The sequence below is a fragment of the Pristiophorus japonicus genome, chromosome 2 (assembly GCF_044704955.1).
Source record: "Pristiophorus japonicus isolate sPriJap1 chromosome 2, sPriJap1.hap1, whole genome shotgun sequence".
NCBI classification, from domain to species: domain Eukaryota; kingdom Metazoa; phylum Chordata; class Chondrichthyes; family Pristiophoridae; genus Pristiophorus; species Pristiophorus japonicus.
Genome location: NC_091978.1, coordinates 152,743,526 through 152,764,378, shown reverse-complemented (window position 1 = coordinate 152,764,378; position 20,853 = coordinate 152,743,526). Strand labels below are relative to the sequence as shown.

The following is a 20,853-nucleotide window of genomic DNA, read 5'->3' as shown; positions in this document are numbered from 1 at the left end:
ATTCCATTCTCTCAGCTTCTCCATCACATATGTTCTAACCAAGCCATCTTCCATACTAATGCTTCTGATATGTCTTCCTTTCTCCTCAACCCAGGATCCCCCTCTACCATGGTTGACAGGGCACTCAACCATGTCTATTCCATTTCCTGCACTTCTGCTTTCCCTCCCTCCCAGAACCACGATAAGGTTGCCCTTATCCTCACCTTCAACCCCACCAGCTTCCATGTTCAACTGATCATCCTCTGCCATCTCTGTCACCTCAAGCATGATCCTACACATCTTCCCCTCCCCTCCCCTTTCAGCATTCCAAAGAGACTGTCCCCTCCCAGATATCCTGGTCCCCTCTGTTATCACCCTCAGAACTTCCTCCTCTTCCCACGGCACCTTCCCATGCAAATGGAGGGGATGCAAGACATGCCCTTTTACCTCCTCCCTTCCCACTGTCCAGGGCCCCAAACACTCCTTCCAGGTGATAGTGATTTTCTTGTACTTCTTGCAATTTAGTATACTGTATTCGTTGCTCACAATGCAGTCTCCTCTACATTGGGGAGAACAAAACACAGATTGGTAACCACATTGTGGAACACCTCCATTCACTCCGCCCCACTCGCACTCTGATCTCTCTGACCTCCACCTCTGTTCCAATGAAGCTCAATGTAAGCTCGAGGAACAGCACCTTGTCTTTCTATTGGGCACTTTACAGCGTTTTGGACCATTTCAGATCATAACATCTGCCCCCAGTTTTCTTTCGATGGCAACTATTGCTGATAATTGTGATATTCCCATTTACACCCCCTCTAGAATTATCTTTTGTGTCTTCACTTGTCCCATTATCATCTTTTCTGCCTCGCACTATCATTCCTTTTGTCATTTAATTTTTCCTGCCTTCCACCCTATCACAGACCTTCCCCTTTGTTCTTTCTTCCCCTCCCCTCTTTCCCTGCCCCTGCACTTGCTTAAAAAACTGTTAAATCTCTAACTTTTCCCAGTTCTGATGAAAGGTCATCAACCTAAAATATTAACTCTGTTTCTCTCTCCACAGCTGCTGCCTGACCTGCTAAATATTTCCAACATTTTTTGTTGTTATTTCAGATTTCCAGCATCTGCAATATTTTAATTTTGCTTTGGCAAATGAATTTTCTCTTCAGCCAGTATATTCATCTTAATATCCATACAGGGCAAGAGATGAATGTCGCTTACCCAATAATTCTTAAATGATAAGGGGATAAGGGGTTATGGGGAGCAGGCAGGGAAATGGAGCTGAGTCCATGATCAGATCAGCCATGATCTTATTAAATGGTGGAGCAGGCTCGAGGGGCCGTATGGCCTACTCCTGTTCCTATTTCTTATGTTCTTATGTTCTTATGCTAATAATGGACTCATTCTGTACCACTGCAACCCTACATTTCACTATTGGATCTAGTTGAGTACTGCTTAAGCCAGTCTGAGAGTTTACATAATTGTGTAGAGATGTCAGCCTTGGCTTAGTTGATAGCAATCTCGCCTCTGAATCGGAAGGCTGTGGGTTCAAGTCCTACTCCACTTGAGCACATAATGCAGGCTTATACTTCAGTTCAGTTCAGTAAAGTACTGAGGGTGTCCAGCACTGCAAGAGGTGTGTGGTTGAATTTTCGCTACGTTGCCATTTCTGTTCGCGCCACGGAGGAACGGTAATGGAGACGGCAATGGTTCCCGGGCGGCCGGCCAATTCCCAGTGCCCCACCAGGAAAATAGTCCCTGGTTTTGCGGGGCGCAGAGAAGCACCGCTACGGAGTGTTGAGCCGGTGTGCAACGCCGTTGGTTTTGACTGCTCTTTGAAATTTGTTGTGCGATGAATCTTTCGCATCCCGTAACGCGCCGTGGTGGGAACGCCTGGAAAACCAGAGCTGTCCCGGCAGTGGTGAGTGATGGAATTGGTGAATGAGGTAAGTTTGATTGATTGGTTTTGTTTTATTTTTGCAATGTAACTTATTGTGGGGTGTTTAAGGTATTGGGAATGTTTGTTGTGTTTTTAGGTGCGATTTTATTTTGCCACAGAAGCCTCTCTTAGGGCACTCCAAGGCCAGCTCTTTAGCAACAGATTTTCAGTTGCTCAGCCAGCCTTGTGCCCTAAAAGAGGTGTGTTACGCCTCCCTTAGTGCTCCACCCCACACTCAGGGCCCAGCTGATGAATTTTGCTGACTGAGGCGCAAACTGTTTTGGACGCAAACCTTGCCGCCCCGCCCCCATTACTGCCCGAAATGAGCAGAACTGAAAAACCAGCCCCACATGGTCTTTTAAGTGAGGTGTTAAATCGAGGTCCTGTCTGTCCTCTCAAAGATCCCATGGCTACATCACTAAAAAACAGATTATCTGGTTATTGTCTCATTGCTGGTTATGGGACAGTGCAGTGTGCAGATTGGCTGTCACATTTCTTTACATTATACCAGTGACTACATTGCAAAGGCACTGAATTCTTTCAATTAATTTAGAGTTGGAGGACTTCTGTGAGCTTTTGAATCTGGGCCTCACAGGAAATCTTATACCACAGCACAGTAATATGTAGTACAGAGTAACAGAGATTTACCTTGTAGGGAACATAGTCATTTCGCTTGCTTCTCAAGTAGTTTGACAGGTTCCCATACTTGCAATATTCAACAATCACCATCAATGGTCCTGGAGATAGAACAGCAGGATTAATAGTATTAATAGTGGCCAGAAATGCACAAGATAACTATTCTACTCTGTCATGTTGTTTACATTAAATTCTGGTTATTGTATTACACAAATTATCAATGAAATGTATGCAATAATCGCACCAACACAAACCCTGCATATCTGTGAAACACAGGATTATTCTTTTGTAGTATTTCAAATTCTTCTATCAATAATTTATCATTGCAGTTAATAACTATTAAATAAAGAACATGTCGAGCACGAGATTAGTTTAATGGTAGAGATCACTGGTTCACAATTCTATTGTCAATGACTTGAGGCCTACCAACGAATGACACAGAAAGCCACCAACCAACTGAAAGCACAAAGCTATTGCTAGTTAGCACTGACTGTAATATCTATAAATGTGTGCAGTATGATCCATGCAAGTGCCACTAGCTGATCTGTAGCTTTTGGTTTAGTTCTGTTCTGTATTGCACCTATAGTCACAAAGCTGGGGTTACATATGAAGCTTTAAATTTACCAGCTGCTTTCCATTAGTTTCTCACAGTCAGTTTATTGAACTTTAGAGACTTACTGGTGTATTCTCTATCACTGATTATAGGAATGTTAAAATCCCTATTTTTCAGGTTTAACTAAGACTAATATTTCTTCCATGTACAATCACGTGTGTGATATATTCTTTACGACCTCACAAACACAGACTCCAAGATGGCTGTTAACTCAGGAACTTGTCAGGAGACCTGACCTGTTTATTCTTGTAAACAGCAATGGCAGCATTATGACAGTAGTCCATTGGTGGAACTATATTGCAGTGTGTTTTCCACTGGCATTAATCTTTCTTTGGTATCAGTGGTAACACTGGCGATCTAAGCACTCCCAACATACTTCATATAGTGTGGCTTTCTAACTTCTAAAGCAGTCCAGCTACATAACTAGTTTATGTAACATGCAACGATGTTAAGGCAGCTGAAGAGTGCACAGTTCTGGGCTTCTATTGGTTAGCTGAGCACGAGTAAAGCACAATTTACAGACAATTCTATGTCCAAAATTATGGGTGCAATCCTGATGAAATATAGAGTCTTTTCAGATCAGTAGGAATCAATGCCACCAGAGTGCCTGGAATAAAGATAAATGGTGTATTCTCAATTACTTCAATTGTGAAAGAGGTTATGAAGATGTTTAATTACTTATGTAAAAGTAAGAAAGTATATCATATTTACTGTTCTCCTTAGAGTTAAAGTAAGATTTAATAGAGGTGTTCAAAATTATGAGGGGTTTTGATAGAGTAGATAGGGAGAAATTATTTCTACAGGCAGGAGTGTCGGTAACCAGAGGGCACAGATTTAAAATAATTAGTAAAAAAGCCAGGGAGGAGATGAGGAGACATTTTTTTTATTCAGCACGCTGTTATGATCTGTAATGCACTGCCTGAAAGGGTGGTGGAAGCAGATTTAATAGTAACTTTCAAAAAGGAATTGAATTTGTACTTAAGAGAAACATTTGAAGAACTCTGGGGAAAGAACAGGGTAGTGGGACTAATTGGATAGCTCCTTCAACGAGGAGACATAGGTACAATAGGCCAAATGGCCTCCTCGTGTGCTGTATAATTCTATAATTCTATATGTAAAGGAAAGATCATAATCTCCGATATGAATTTTGAGGTCATCTGTGGCAAGCTGGTTATAATGGAGAGGGTTGATTCCCTAATCAAACACTCCCAGTGAGGAGCTATCACTGGTCACAAAACCACAAACCCATCCTTATATGAGCCTACCTTATTTCAAAGTAACTTCCTTGTTATCAATACATAGATGTAAAAGAGTTATCATAAAATCATAGAATGGTTACAACACAGAAGGAGGCCATTCGGCCCGTTGAGCCCATGCCGGCTCTCTGCAAGAGCACTTCAGCTAGTCCCATCTGCCCTATCCTTGTAACATTGCAATTTTTTTTCATTCAGCTACTTATCCAATTCACCTTTGAAAGCCACGATTGAGTTTGCTTTCAGGCAGTGCATTGCAGATCCTAACCAGTCGCTGTGTAAAATGTTTTTTCTCATGTCGCCTTTGGTTCTTTTGCCAATCACTTTAAATCTGTATCCTCTGGTTCTTGACCCTCCCACCAATGGGAACAGTTTCTCTCTCTCTACTTTGTCTAGACCCAACATGATTTTGAACACCTCTATCAAATCTCCTCTCAACCTTCTCTGCTCTAAGGAGAACAACCCCAGCTGCTCCAGTCTATTCACATAACTGAAGTTCCTCATCCTCATAAATCTTTTCTGCACCCTCTCTAAGACCTTCACATCCTTCCTAAAGTGCAGTGCCTAGAACTGGACACAATACTCCAGCTGAGGCCGAACCAGTGTTTTGTAAAAATTCATCATAACTTCCTTGCTTTTATACTCTGTACTTCTACTTATGAAGCCCAGGATCCTGTATACTTTTTTAAACTGCTTTCTCAACCTGCCCTGCCACCTTCAACGAATTGTGCACATACACCCCCAGGTCTCTGCACCCACTTTAGAATTGTACCCTTCAGTTTATATTGCCTCTCCTTGTTCTTCCTACCAAAATGTAACACTTTGCACTTTTCTGCGCTAAATTTCATCTGCCACGTGTCTGCCCATTTTATTTGCCTGTCTATGTCCTCTTGAAGTCTATCACTATCCTCCTTACTGTTCACTCTACTTCCAAGTTCAGTGTCAACTGCAAATTTAGAAATTGTGCCCTGTACACCCAAGTCCAAGTCATTAATATGTATCAAGAAAAGCAGTGGTCCTAGTACCGACCCCTGGGGAACACCACTGTGTACCTTTCTCTAGTCCGAAAAACAACTGTTCACACACAGGTAGAATCATTATAGAATGATTTTCACTATACTTTCTTCTTAACTTGTTCATAAATCTTTAAGTCATGGCAGAAGTGTTTCGTGATTCAGAAGATGTAATTTGCCTGGCTCACCACAGTTAAAACCATAGGACCATAAATTGGTAAAAACTATCTTCATGCATCCATTGTCAAAGGTGTTGGGAGCACTGAGGAAGGCTACCATGTATTTACCAGGTAGACTCAGAACACGTGGAGTTGGTATAAATGAAGGATACATAGGAGAATAATGGAGAAGTAAGGTGTCCACCTGACCTTCACATAGCTACTTTGTTAAAATTCCTGCCTGGGCTATTGCCTTCCTGTTTCTTTAATCAAGCATAATCCAACTTCCATATGGTCATGGTCAAATTAGGTGAACTCATTTTTGAGTTATTTTAGGAGTCATTTCCAACATTGCCAGAAGTGCAAAGATGAACAATTACTCCTCCACTGTCTTGCAAAGATAGTCAGATAAACTGTCTGACCCCTGTATCAACAAAATCATATGGGAGATGGATAATAATAAAAGTAGCTGCCACCATGATTTATTTTTTCATAGGAAAGGGCAGTAAGCAAGCTGCTGTCCCGAAAGTGGCCAGATAGGGAAGAGATTGCATGGGCTCACCTCCCACTTTTGTGCAGGCTCCCAGCAGGTTCACCACATTAAGGTGATGGCCGATGTGAATAAGAATCTTCAGTTCGGACATCAATGCTCTTTGTTCACTGGAAGTTGCTCCATCTAAAAATAGCAATCAGATAAATGAATATATTCCTTTCTATTGCAAACAAGGCAAGTCCAGAGGATGGGCCCCCATGCAATGACATTTGCATGCAATAACATATATGTACAGAAATGTGTATAGAATGGCTGCAGAAATTTAAGCAAGACACCACAAAATGTCAATGTTTGCAAAACTTTAAAGAGTTCACTTTGTGCGGGAGTATTTATCGCTGACTACATTAAGCTGCCTGTTTTGAGATTATGAATTAAAATTACTTAACAAATGTTATATTCTATTAAGAGAATTCATTTCATATGCTGCAGTTTCATCTTTGAAATGATGATGGTATCTATTGGGGAGACCAAACGCAGATTGGGTGATCGCTTTGCTGAACACTTTGTTCAGCCTGTAAGCGTGACCCTGAGCTTTAGGTTGCCTGTCATTTTAATTCACTGCCCCACTCCTACTCTATCCACTCTGTCCTCGGCATCCTACACTGTTCTAATCAAGCTGAAGGAACAGCACATCATCTTTCGATTAAGCACTTTACAGCCTTCCGGAAACAACGTTGAGCTCAACAATTTCAGATCATAACCCATTTTTATAGACAGCAGCTATTGGCAAAGATTTTACTAGTGTCATTCACACCTCTAGACCTATCTTTTGTTACTTTACTTGTCCCATCACCATCCCCTTTTGACTCTCACCATCCCTTTGTCATTTAATCACTCCTGCCTTCCACCCTATCACAGACCTTCCCTTTAGTTATTTCCTCCCCTCCCCCTTTCCCTGCCTCTGTTCTTGCATAAAACCTGTTACATCTCTAACTTTTTCCAGTTCTGATGAAAGGTCATCGACCTGAAATGTTAACTCTGTTTCTCTCTCCACAGATGCTGTCTGACCTGCTGAGTCTTTCCAGCGTTCTCTGTTTTTATTTCAGATTTCCAACATCTGCAGTATTTTGCTTTTGCAAATATCTCGTTAGATTTTTAAATGAGCTTATACACTAATAAATATTAGTTATATGTCAGAATTTGACTGGTAAATAGTAAAATGAAAATAACATCATATTTTATATAGATAACCCGAGGTGAAGGGTCAAACGCATCATGCAAGAGATCACCACCATTGAAAATCCATGGTAGTAAAGAACAAGTAATCCCTGATAAAGTGCAACATCACCACTGACACCTGGGAGTCCCTGGCCCAAGACCGTCCTAAGTGGAGGAAGTGCATTCGGGAGGGCACTGAGCACCTCGAGTCTCATCACCGAGAGCATGCAGAAATCAAGCGCAGGCAGCGGAAGGAGCATGCGGCAAACCAGTCCCACCCACCCTTTCCCTCAACGACTATCTGTCCCACCTGTGACAGGGGCTGTGGTTTTTGTATTGGACTGTTCAGCCACCTAAGGACTCATTTTAAGAATGGAAGCAAGTCTTCCTCGATTCCGAGGGACTGCCTATGATAATGATGATATGACATGTTTTTCAGGGTCCCAGCATTTGATTCTTTATTGTGACTGACTTACATTTATAACCCATAGGATATTTATATGCATTCCAAAATAAATCATCGACATTGTTTAAATGACAACGTAAACAATTAACTTTAAAATAGATAGGCTTCAAAAATCCATGGCTACAGCCATTGCAATGAACACTCAAAGATGGTCTTATGAGGGAAGAGTCTCTGACCATCTCTTACAAGGACAATGTCTAAAGGGGTGGGGGGGAGGCAAGATCAGGGGTAAAGACCTGTTCTTTAAAGGGACTTTTATCTACGGGCTGCTGGTGTTTGGGGGAGGGGGGCAGGTAGTGGGGAGATAATGTTGAAAGGAGTAAAACGTGGAACATCTACCTTCAAAGTGATTGTCAACTTATGTTCTTCCCATCAATAGTGCTGCCATCCATATTTCAGCCACCCTCTTGATATTATAGGCTAGATTTTATGAATTCACACCCTCAATGCGGAGCTTTATGCACTCGGAATTTACATCAAGAATTAGGGCACAGAGGCTAGTCGGCACCATGGGAGCTCTGCTCCCTAATTCTCCAGGTGCATTGCAGGTCTGCAAATGCCCTGTTAGGTAGAGGATTTTTACCTTAATTCAAAATCATTGATTTTCTTCTATTGACTATTCAAAAAGTTGTAAATTGATTGAGATTTGGAAACATGCTAGTTTGGAACAATTCTTTTGCTAAGGGTTAGAGTTTATTTCTGCTTGATAGTTCAGAGTCTAACTAGAGGGATGGCAGGGCAGCTCAGTTCCGTGGATTGCGCATCCTGTGGCATGTGAGAAGTCCTGGATGATTCGCGCAGCCTGGACGACCATGTGTGCAGGAGGTGTCTCCAGCTGCACCAACTCGAGCTCCGCGTTTCGGAGCTTGAGTGGCGGCTGGAGTCTCTGCGATGCATTCGCAAGACTGAGAGCAACATGGATAGCACGTTTCTAGAGGTGGTCACCCTGCAGCTTAAGAGTGTGCAGGCAGAGAGGGAGTGAGTGACCAGGAGACAGAAGAGGAGAACTAGGCAGGTAGTACAGGAGTCCCCTGAGTCCATGTCGCTCTCCAACCGGTATTCTCTTCTGAGTACCGGTGGGGACGATGGTGCCTCTGGGGAGTGCAGCCAGAGCCAAGTCCACAGCAACACGGGTGGCTCAGCTACAAAGGGGGTGAGGAAGATGAATGGAGGAGCTGTAGTGGTAGGGGATTCAATAGTTAGGGGAGCAGACAGGCGTTTCTGCAGTCGCAGACGAGACTCCAGGATAGTATGATGCCTCCCTGGTGCCAGGGTCAAGGATGTCACCGAGCAGCTGCAAGGCATTCTGGGGGGAGAGGGTGAATAGCCAGAGGTCGTGGTCCATATTGGAACCAATGACATAGGTAGAAAGAGGAATGAGGTCCTGCAGACAGAACTTAGGGAGCTAGGAGAGAGATTAAAAAGCAGGACCTCAAAGGTAGTAATTTCCAGATTACTCCTGGTGCCACGAGCTAGTGAGTGCAGAAATAGGAGGATAGCGCAGATAAATGCATGGCTGAAAAGAGGGAGGGCTTTAGATTCCTGAGGCATTGGGACCGCTTCTGGGGGAGTTGACTAACTTGATTGGTTCAGGCCTAATATGTGCCCTTAAAGAAAAAGGGTGGGACTAACAAATCTAGAGTCCCCTGGATGTCAGGACATATAGGGTAAGATAAAGAAAAAAAGGGAAGTTTATGATACCGAGGGCAAACTACTGCAGAATATCTAGAGGAGTATAGAAAGTCCAGGGGTGAAATTAAAAGGGATGTTAGGAAAACAAAGAGAGAGCATGAACAATTCTTGGCAAGTAAAATCAAGGAAAACCCAAAGATGTTCTATAAATATATTAAGAACACGAGGATAACTAAAGAAAGGGTAGGGCCTATTAGAGCCCATGAGGGTAATCTGTGTGTGGAGGCAGAAGATGTGGGTATGGTTCTTAATGAATACTTTGCATCTGTTTTCACAAAAGAGAGGGGCGATGCAGATACTGCTATCGAGGAGGAGGAGTACGAAATATTACATGAAATAAACATAGTGAGAAAGAAGGTATTAGGGGTTTAGTAGCTTTGAAAGTGGATAAGTCCCCAGGCCCGGATTAAATGTATCCCAGGCTGTTAAATGAAGCAAAAGAGGAAATAGCAGAGGCTTTGACCATCATTTTCCAATCCTCTCTGGCTTCAGGTGTTGTACCAGAGGACTGGAGGACTGCTAATGTGGTACCTTTGTTTAAGAAGGGAGAAAGGAATAGACCAAGTAATTACAGGCCAGTCAGCCTAACCTAGTGGTGGGAAAATTATTGGAAAAAGTCCTGAAGGACAGGATAAATTCACATTTAGAAAGACACAGATTAATCAGCATGGATTTGTTAAGGGAATGTTGTGTTTGACTAACTTGATTGAAATTTTTCGAGGAGTTAACCAGGAGGGTTGTTGCGGACAGTGCATATGATATAGTGTAAATGGATTTTAGCAAAGCTTTTGATAAGGTTCCACATGACAGATTGGTCATGAAAGTAAAAGCCCATGGGATCCAAGGCAAAGTGGGCAAGTCGTACTCCTCCTCCTCGATAGCAGTATCTGCATCGCCCCTCTCTTTTGTGAAAACAGATGCAAAGTATTCATTAAGAACCATACCCACATCTTCTGCCTCCACACACAGATTACCCTCATGGGCTCTAATAGGCCCTACCCTTTCTTTAGTTATCCTCGTGTTCTTAATATATTTATAGAAAGCAAAGGGTAATGGTTGATGGGTGTTTTTGTGACTGGAAGGATGTTTCCTGTGGGGTTCCGGAGGGCTCAGTACTAGGTCCCTTGCTTTTTGTGGTATACATCAATGATCTAGACTTGAATATAGGGGCTATGATTACGAAGTTTGCAGATGAGACTAAAATCGGCTGTGTGGTTGATAATGAAGAAGAAAGCTGCGGACTGCAGGAAGATATCAATCAATTGGTCAGGTGGGCAGAACAGTGGCAAATGGAATTTAATCCGGAGAAGTGTGAGGTAATGCATATAGGGAGGGCGAACAAGGAAAGGGAATACACATTAAATGGTAGGTCACTGAGAAGTGTGAAGGAACAAAGGGACCTTGGAGTGTAGGTCCACAGATTCCTTAAGGTAGCAGGCCAGGTAGATAAGGTCGTTAAGAAGGCATATGGAATACTTGCCTTTATTAGCTGAGGCATCGAATATAAGAACAGGAGGATTATGCTTGAACTGTATAAAACACTGGTTAGGCCACAACTGGAGCACTGCATGCAGTTCAGGTCACCACATTACAGGAAGGACGTGATTGCACTGGAGAAGGTACAGAGGAGATTGATGAGGATGTTGCCAGGAATGGATAATCTTTGCTATGAGGACAGATTGGATAGGCTGGGTTTGTTTTCCTTGGAACAGAGGAGGCTGAGGGGAGATCTCATTGAGGTGTATAAAATTATGAGAGGCCTAGATATAGTGGATAGAAAGGGCCTATTTTTTTTAGCAGAGGGCTCAACAGCCAGGAGGCATAAATTTAATGTAATTGGTGGAAGGTTTAGAGGGGACTTGAGGGGAAATTTCTTCACGCAGAGGGTGGTGGGGATCTGGAACTCACTCCTGGAAGGGTGGTAGAGGCAGAAACCCTCACCACATTTAAAAGGTGCTTGGGTGTGCACTTGAAGTGCCGTAACCTGCAAGGTTATTGACCTAGAGCTGGAAAGTGGGATTAGGCTGGATAGCCTCTTGTTGGACGGCACGGACATGGTGGGCTGAAATGATCTCCTTCCGTGCTGTAAACTTCTATGATTCTATGATTCTATGTCGAGGTTCAACAGCCTTATAATGACACTTTTCAGAAAGAAATCTTTCCAACTTTCATTTACCTTTCAGCATTTTTACAGCAACAGTTTTACAAGTAGAGATTTTTTCAATATTAAATGCAGCTGCTTCAACCACTTTGCCAAAAGCACCACGACCCAATGGTTTGCCTGATTAAAGAAATACAAAAGGATCTTTCAATTATTAAAATTATCTGAAATAATAAATCAGTTTCTTTGAATGTTCTTGGCAAATACCACACTATAGGCAATACAAATTGGGTGTTTTCAGACAATGGTGCACAACATTAAAGAGATGTTTTGCGGACAACTCAACTGATGTAATGTTATTAACGGACCTGCTGTATACTGAAGAACAGGTCAATATTATCATCAATAGATAAATATAGAAATGGCATACATCTGCAGCAACGAGCCATCTACTAAAGAACAGATTTTATTACATTCTTATTGACTACATTGTTATTACTGCCTCTGAAATTTGATAAACATGTATGGCACAATGATACCTGGCTCTAACCAATCCTGTGCTTTATAGCTCTCTGTTACAGATTTTAAAATCCTCAACAAAACTTGCAGGCAAAAGCCTTTTGAGTTACTAATACAGAATAAAGTATATCCCAGTATCATGTCAACAATAAACTTTGTACGAATTAGTAAGCGATTCAGAGATTTTGTATGTGGGTTTTATTCTAAAGGGGCGAATATAAATGACAGCAACATGGGGGGTGGGGTATCTCACCTAATTTAAGTCTATCCCTGGGAAATTCCCATTTACTGGCATCATACGACAGCCGCTCACACTGTTCATCCATAGGTATTTCATCGGGGTCCATGATGATTGACAAGTAGCCTGGCTTCAGTTCTGCATCACTGGGCTGGAAAAAAGTGACAAGTCAAGTTACTTTAACTGCCTGCTCTGTGTTCACAGAGTGGTCATGCTCACTTTAGCGATTGTTGAGAAAAGACACAGAGCAGTCAATGATCCAGAATTAAATGTTGCCAAACAAACAAAAGCACACATCACACCGGCTAAACTGAACATGCATGCCTAGCTCGCAATTACTTCAGATTTCATTGTAATACACGAGGACGGTTCTGAGCATGCAGCATTGGGCAAAAAGCCTTTTTTTCCCATGAATGGCAATTCTAATTAACACACATTAGTCAATCCTTCGTTAAATCATGCAGCAGCATTACGGAAAGAAAGAAATGTGTGTGTTGTTTTAAACACAAAGGAAAGATCAACATGAAAGGGCTACAGTCAGTTTTCATTTGTCAGGCAGCGTAAGTTCCCGTGGGACAATGGTGGGATTGTTTTATTACCCGCTTTATTGTTCTAAAGATGATTATTAGAAGCAACCAAAAGAACATGGCAATCACTCCGGTGCCAACCAGGATAATCAGCTCGAGGTTTGTCTTGTCTTCAACTCCTAGAACAGAAGAAAAAAAATCCTTTCGGTTTGCTGGAGGTGCATGTAATCATAGATAGGTGGAAATTTATAGAGGAAACGATAAATACACAAATAGAGCCCTACATAGCTACTGAAACCGCTGGAAAATAGAAAGAACAAGATGAGCTTGTAATATACAAATTACATTATGTAAAAAATAAAGTGTCATAGTACAATTCAGTATCCACATGATTTACTACTTTAAGAAAATGCAGACCATTCTCTTTATATTACAGAGAATAAGCAACAGAAAGAAAGAAGAAAGACTTGCATTCATATAGCACTTTCACAACCACCGGACATCCCAAAGCGTTTACAGCCAATGAAGTACTATTTGAGTGTAGTCACTGTTGTAATGTAGGAAACGCGGCTGCCAATTTTCACACAGCAAGCTCCACAAACATCATCATCATAGGCAGTCCCTTGGAATCGAGGAAGATTTGCTTCCACTCTAAAAAGTTCTTAGGTGACTGAACAGTCCAATATGAGAACCACAGTCCCTGTCACAGGTGGGACAAACAGTCGTTGAGGGAAAGGGTGGGTGGGACTAATTTGCCGCACGCTCTTTCTGCTGCCTGCACTTGGTTTCTGCATATTCTTGACGATGGGACTCGAGGTGCTCAGCGCCCTCCCGGATGCACTTCCTCCACTTTGGCCAGGGACTCCCAGGTGTTGGTGGGGATGCTGCACTTTATCAAGGAGACTTTGAGGGTGTCCTTGAAACGTTTCCTCTGCCCACCTTTGGCTCGTTTGCCGTGAAGGAGTTCCAAGTAGAGCCCTTGCTTTGGGAGTCTTGTGTCAGGCATGCAAACAATGTGGCCTGCCCAGTGGAGCTGATCGAGTGTGGTCAGTGCTTCAATGCTGGGAATGTTGGCTTGGTTGAGGACGCTAACGTCGGTGCGTCTGTCCTCCCAGGGGATTTGCAGGATGTTGCGGAGCCATCGTTGGTGGTATGTCTCCAGTGACTTGAGGTGTCTGCTGTACATGGTCCACATCTCTGAGCCATAAAGGAGGGTGAGTATTACTACAGCCTTGTAGACCATGAGCTTGGTGGCAGATTTGAGGGTCTGATCTTCGAACACTCTTTTCCTCAGGCATCCGAAGGCTGCACTTGTGCACTGGAGGCGGTGTTGAATCTCGTCGTCAATGTCTGCCCTTGTTGATAAGAGGCTCCCGAGCTTTTAGTAATAGTCCACGATGTCCAGGGTCTATGGAGCATCCTCCTCCGTTTCGGCTGCCCCCAAAAGTTCGGCACCATCGTCCGCCTGCTCCACGACGACATGCAGGCCGTGATCCTTACCAATGGATCCATTACAGACCCAATCCATGTCCGGACCGGGGTCCAACAGGGCTGCATCATCGCACCAACCCTCTTCTCAATCTTCCTCGCTGCCATGCTCCACCTCACAGTCAACAAGCTCCCCGCTGGACTGGAACTAAACTACAGAACCAGTGGGAATCTGTTCAACCTTCATCGTCTCCAGGCCAGATCCAAGATCACCCCAACCTCTGTCGTCGAGCTACAGTACGCAGACTATGCCTGCGTCTACACACATACAGAGGCTGAACTCCAAGTCATATTCACTGAGATGTTCAAAAGCATGGGCCTTACACTAAACATCCGTAAGACAAAGGTCCTCCACCAACCTGTTGCCACCGCACAGCACTGCCCCCCAGAAACAGCAATGTGATAATGACCAGATAATCTGTTTTAGTGATAATTATTGGCCAGGACATCGGGGATAACTCCCCTGCTCTTCTTCTAAATAGTGCCATGGGATCTTTTATGTCCATCTGAGGTTTAACATCTTATCCGAAAGACAGCACCTCCGACAGTGCAGCACTCCCTCACTGGAGTGCTTAAGTCTCTGGAGTTGGACTTGAACCCACAACCTCCTGACTCAGACGCAAGCGTTACCAACTGAGCCACGAATGACACTAATATAAAACATATGTGCAAAATAATGCAGTCCAAATCTTTATAAAGCACAGGCAGATCTTCTTTATGTTGCTCATAGATCGACTGCAGGACAGTGCTCATGCATTCTGCTGTCGGCTTGTGCACGCATTGTGGTGGGGGGTAGGTGTGCGGGTGCTCCTTATATTTATATTTGAGTTATTTGGTGCAATTCTTGGAGCCTGGAATGGGTTATTTTAAAAATATTACATTGTTCTTCCATAGTGTTACTTATTCATTACAACAAGTTGCACTTATATAGCGCCTTTAATGTAGACAAATGTCCTAAGGTGCTTCGCAGAGGTGTAATCAGATGAAAGTTGGATGCTGAGCCAAAGAAAGAGATATTAGGAAAGGTGACCAGAAGCTTAGTCAAAGAGGTTGGTTTTAAGTAGTGTCTTAAAGAATGGACATATAGGTGGAGAGGTGGATGCGTTTAGGGAGTGAATCCAGGGTGTACAGCCCAGATGGTGAAAGGCATGGCTGTCAATGGTGGAACAACGGGGGGGGAGGGGGAGACACAAGTCAAAGTTCAAGGTACACAGAGTTCAGGCGTTGAGTTGTATTGATGGGGAAGGTCACAACGATAGAGAGGGACAAGGCCAAGCGATTTAAACATGAGGATAAGAATTTTAAATTGGCGGACCTGGAGCCAATGTAGATTATCAAGGACAGGTAATGAAAGAAGTTCAAGTTGTAAGTTTATAAACTAATGTCATTATTAATTGCAATGAGCAACTCATTGATTTATATTATAAACAAAAAATGCTGGAACACACAGCAAATCTATCACCATCTGAAAAATGAAAAAACAGGTTCATGTTTCATGTGTAAATCCTTCATTAGAATGAGTCTTTACCTAAAATATAAACTTTCGGTCTCAGTTGATGAAGGACTTGGATGTATATTTCTAGTAATTTCTGCTTTTATTCTAGATTTCTATCATTTTTATTTTTTTATCTCTAATTTATAATTGCACTGTATATAGATACCTTACATTTTGTCAATAAGTAAAATAATTATAAAATGTATTATATTCCGTGAGTAATTAATTAACTTCAATTAGTAATGGGAATCATTGGATTCAGTCAACACCCTAATTTAATTATTATATTGTCACCAATTAACTTAATTATTAATTGTCAGTGATTGAGTAAAAATGTACATGAATTTACAATTTATTAGCTAGCACCACACAATTGTTGCTTTCTAAAAAGAATTACTATTAAAATAGTATATGTTACATGGTATGTGGATGTTAACAGTTTGGGATGTGGATATTAGGAAGATTGTAATGTGAATAATAAGGGACAAGATGCACACAGTAAGGTTTAAATGTTTTAAAACACAGTTTTAGTACATCGGTGTATAAATATCCTTTGATTCTGCACAGCAAAAATAACTATAGTTGATGCACATCAAGATTTGCTTGACCAGCGAGGAGAATCAGCAGACACAGGTGGAGACTGGCTGAACTGCAACCTTGAATTAAATCAGGTGCAGGAACAGAAGAAAGCAAAGGAATGGGAAGTACAGGGTCAGTACAGTGGAGATGTTGAATCTTATTGTACTTAGAGTGGACCACGTAAAGTAACCGTCACAGCAATGGCCCAGATTTTGCGTCAGCGTCAAATGAATGGTGCTCGCTGTTTACTTCACTTACAGCCCCACTGTACTGACCCTGTACTCCCCAATTCTTTGCTTTTCAATTCCTGCATCTCCCCACAGATTTTTCATGGGCTTTTGCACAGCAACTTACGGTCATCAGGAGTCCGATGCGGTGCCCTCTACAGGGGATTAGGGACCTGTGTGAACAGGGCAAACTGCATGTCGCCTTAACCAATCAGATTGAAGAATCCTTACTGATACACACAGGGGGGATTTTAAGCCCAAAAAATGGATGGGTTGGGGTCGGGTGGGAAGCTAAAGAGTTAAAAAATCTGTATTCTAACCCCAACTCGCCTTCAACCCACCAACTTTTTGTTTTAATGGAGGTGGGACTGGGGGCAGCCAACCAACCCACTCGCAGGAGGCAGGTTTGCACTTTAAATATTATAATGAAGCTCCATGGTCATGATGATCCACCATTTTAAATTTAACATTGGCCGGGCTGGTTTCCCAGGCCACGGAGTACCCACCAGCTAAAGCGAGGCAAGAAGTGCTGAATCCAGGATGTAAGTGCCTTTCCACTTACCTGCTGGATCCAGGGTTCCTGCCTTGCCAACTCCCCACAATCGGACAACCCCCGACCCTTCCAATCTCCCCAGGACCTCCCGCTGAGGCCTCCAAACCCCCCAGCAGGACCTCTGATCTCCAACCCATCCTTCGGCTTTCAAACCTCGGCCCCCAGCCTCCAACCCCCCTCCGGAACCCAACCTCCCCTCCAGCCCCCGATTCCCCTCTGGCCCCAGTCACCTTCTGACCTCCCCCCACTCTGGTCCCATTCACCTTCCAATCTCCCCCTTTGGTCTCCAATCTCCATCCGACATTCTCCCTCCAGCCCCCGATCCCGCTCCGGCCTCCAATCCCCCATCCCCTGATCCAGCCCTCTCTCCTTTCTGCAGCCTGGTGCCGCAGGACTACCTGCCCGACAGCCAGCCAGTCTTTCCATCTGGCTGGCTATTGAAGGGAACCAGTGATTCTAAATGCTAATCAGGGCTGCCATTATATTCGGCAGAGCCTGTGGGAAATCCGTTCTCCCGGGTTTCCAGAGCACTTTCCACCCCCTATTCCCCACATCCTGCACTACCTCCACCCCCCGCCCCCACCTGCCACCTACCTCCAAATTAAAATTCCAGCCGCAGTGTCTAAAGCACGAAGTGTAATTTAGAATATTTAATTCAATGTAAAATCATGTACAAAAAGTGAAATAAAGAGTCGGAAAGAAAGATGGGATTAAGATCAAGAGATAAAAGAGACAGTGAAAAAGTTTTTAAAAGTTTATTTTAATTTTTTTTTAAATCTCCAACAATAATTAAATCTAAAGGAATGAGACTCCACACTTTCTAAAGTAAATTTTCGGTGTCAGCGAGGTTTGTTTGGCAGTAATTAAGACTTATCATACCGTTAAAAATTTATTTACACTTGAATGGACAAGCCCTAACTTTTTCTGCCGTGTTTAGTGGGTGAGTACCACAGCTTCACGCCTTTCCATGTATGTGAATGCTGAGTCTCTCGATGAGATACCGTTAGAGCGAAGCTTCTGGAGGAGCAGGGCAACTCGGACAGCAACTTCCTGATTTCCATGTTTAACTGAGCATGTGCGGACGCCAGATGTTGCTGTCTGATTTACTCCTTAATAACGGTGAACACTGACAGCCTCACCGTTATTTCTTCCTGCAAAATCTGGGCTAATTTGTTTCAACCGCTCACCATTTTAATAGTATATAGAAAGCAACAATTGTGCTGTGCTATCAAACAAATTGTAAAACTATGTGCATTGATAATATATAGCATCTTTACTATTGCAAACAATAATAGCAAATATGAGATAACTTGTGTCATTACAGCCTTACATTGTGGTCAAACAGTTAGAAATGCTGCCTCTTGACTGAGCAATATATCACATTCCTGCTCCAAACCACCCAGTTGTTATTCTGCCTGAAAATCTGTTTTTCTTCTTAACAGCTTCCTAACCTTCTACAGCAATCGCAGCATAGGTCTCCGCACAGCCCTGCACATTGCAAGCCTCACATTTGTACATCCCTTCGTCTTCCTTCTTCAGTCTCTGGATGGTCAAGGTCCTGTTCAGCTCCCCTAGAACAATGCCTGGCAGGACACAGACACACAGTGTTAAGTGAGTGAGACACCATTTCCTGCACCAGTCAAAATATTTCAATTCACAGTGTGGACAAAACGACAGGATACGTTGAATAATGAGGCAATATAAAAGAATAATAGTAATCACACCGCCAAACACATGTTCTTTTTTTCTACAACAGCTTATTGTTTCTTGTATATTATCTGAAAACATTTACAAATTTATTTGTTAGCTTTCTGCATATACTGTGAAGCAATGAATATTTGCTGTTAGTTTCAATTTGTATCTGTTAAACATTTATTTCCTTTTTTCCTCCACTCTAATTTTCCCCCTCTCCTCCTCTTCTGAAGATAATGATGGGGTACATCTGCACAATGATGGCCATCCTCCAGTACCTCCACTGGAGTGGACATTCTTGCTGCATGAGACAGCATGCTTGCTATTTGACTACAGGAGGCATCAGAAGAGCCAACTTCCATCATCACCCAATGTTATACATGTTTCACCGGGAATTAATGGACAGTGATAAAAAAACAGGAACCCTGGCTGTTTTCTTTTTAGATTATAGACAGAGTGTGAATGTATAGAACTATCTCCTTAAAGGCACAGTCATAAACATTTTTACAATCGATGCAATGGGAATAATTTTGACTTTGGCTATAATGTAAAGTGGGTGTTAAAGGATCAGCTGCCCATTATACATGTCTCATTGAATGGAAATGAAAATCACGAGGGATGTATAAAGGGCAGCTGATCTGATAGCACCCATTTTACACTAGTGCCCAAAGTCAAAATTACTCCCAATTAATGTCATCATGTTGTATATCCCTAGTTTGGAGATTTTGTCTTCCAAGACAGATTTGAAAGATGGTACTGTTACTTTAGATATATAGTCAACATAAATATAATACTGAGCAACTACAAGCACCCTACCTGACACTTCCAGAAGCTGCTTGTCATTTTTATACCATATAATGTGTGGGCTTGGTGCCCCAACCACATCACATTTCATCTCTATAGAAGAGCTCATGTTCACTGTTTGGTCTGTCAGATTCTGAAGCACCAATGGAGCCTGTTGAGCTGAAACGAAGATCAGAACAAACTTAGTCAACCAATATCTTTAAGAGCTGTCGCACACAACTAATTTTTAGAATTGTTAAATGATAGAATGACATGAATAGAATTGAAAATTGAACTGAGGCAGGTGGTTACTGCTTTGTACTAAATATGTTTATGACCAAATTCACCATTTAAAACTGAATGAAGATGCTGACAGTGGCTGCCCAAAATCAGAAAATGCTCCATTCCACATTGTCATTAATTCTCACTGTGATGCACAAGTATTCACCAAAATAGCAGCAACACAATGGTTGCATATGATACAATCTATCAGTTCATAGTGTTTTTTATCTCACCTTCTACAGAAAGAGTCTTCATCACACAGTTCTTTTCACCTGTCTTTTTATTCTGAGCTTCACAAAGATAGACTCCTTGATCTTGAAGAGATACATTGCCAAAGCTCAGTTCGACGGTGATATTTTCGGTCTTGTGGCCAGCAATCATCCTCCAGGTCATCTCCTGTGCATCACGTTGGAGGTGTTCACAAGGGAGGATGGCTAAGGTGCCACGGTGGCGTTGGAGGATCGTGGGGTGCAGCTTGTACCACTTTAGGTTCAGATATGTAAATCTGTCCGCTCTGCACTGAAGAGTTACATTGTCCTTTTCAATGGGATGGTCAGTAGGCTGCAAATTCATTTCAAGGCCCTCTGAAAAATCAAACACATAAATCCAATTAATTGTTTTTTCTATAAAACTGCTCTGAAACACTGATTCATGTACCAAAATGTGCATGTTGTCTTCTGAGTTCTATACATTTTCTGACTTTTACTGATGAAAACATTAAGGGGCCGAAATTGCCCACCACCCGAAATAAGTCGCACCTGCCACTCTTGAAGTGTTCCGGCCACCCCAATGCTTGGGCGGTGAACCGGAGAAATTCAGCACTTCGTGCTTTTTTGTTGAGTGGGGCAGAAGTGGCCTCATCATCAGGGCAGAAGTGTGAGTGGGTGGAGTGGCTGTCACTAGCGGGGC

The 20,853-nt window shown here is 42.7% G+C and overlaps 1 protein-coding gene across 1 annotated transcript in view; it reads right to left on the bottom strand.

Annotated features, from left to right (window-relative positions):
- kdr (kinase insert domain receptor (a type III receptor tyrosine kinase)) overlaps positions 1-20,853 on the bottom strand; it is a 117,453-nt gene that overhangs the window by 33,077 nt on the left and 63,523 nt on the right. The window contains exons 13-20 of the mRNA XM_070869976.1: positions 20,178-20,528; positions 19,696-19,842; positions 18,639-18,770; positions 12,918-13,024; positions 12,334-12,469; positions 11,637-11,741; positions 6,154-6,267; positions 2,567-2,655 (exon numbers count right to left, since the gene is read on the bottom strand). Coding sequence (XP_070726077.1) covers positions 2,567-2,655; positions 6,154-6,267; positions 11,637-11,741; positions 12,334-12,469; positions 12,918-13,024; positions 18,639-18,770; positions 19,696-19,842; positions 20,178-20,528 — 1,181 coding nt within the window. The remainder of the gene's footprint in view (positions 1-2,566; positions 2,656-6,153; positions 6,268-11,636; positions 11,742-12,333; positions 12,470-12,917; positions 13,025-18,638; positions 18,771-19,695; positions 19,843-20,177; positions 20,529-20,853) is intronic.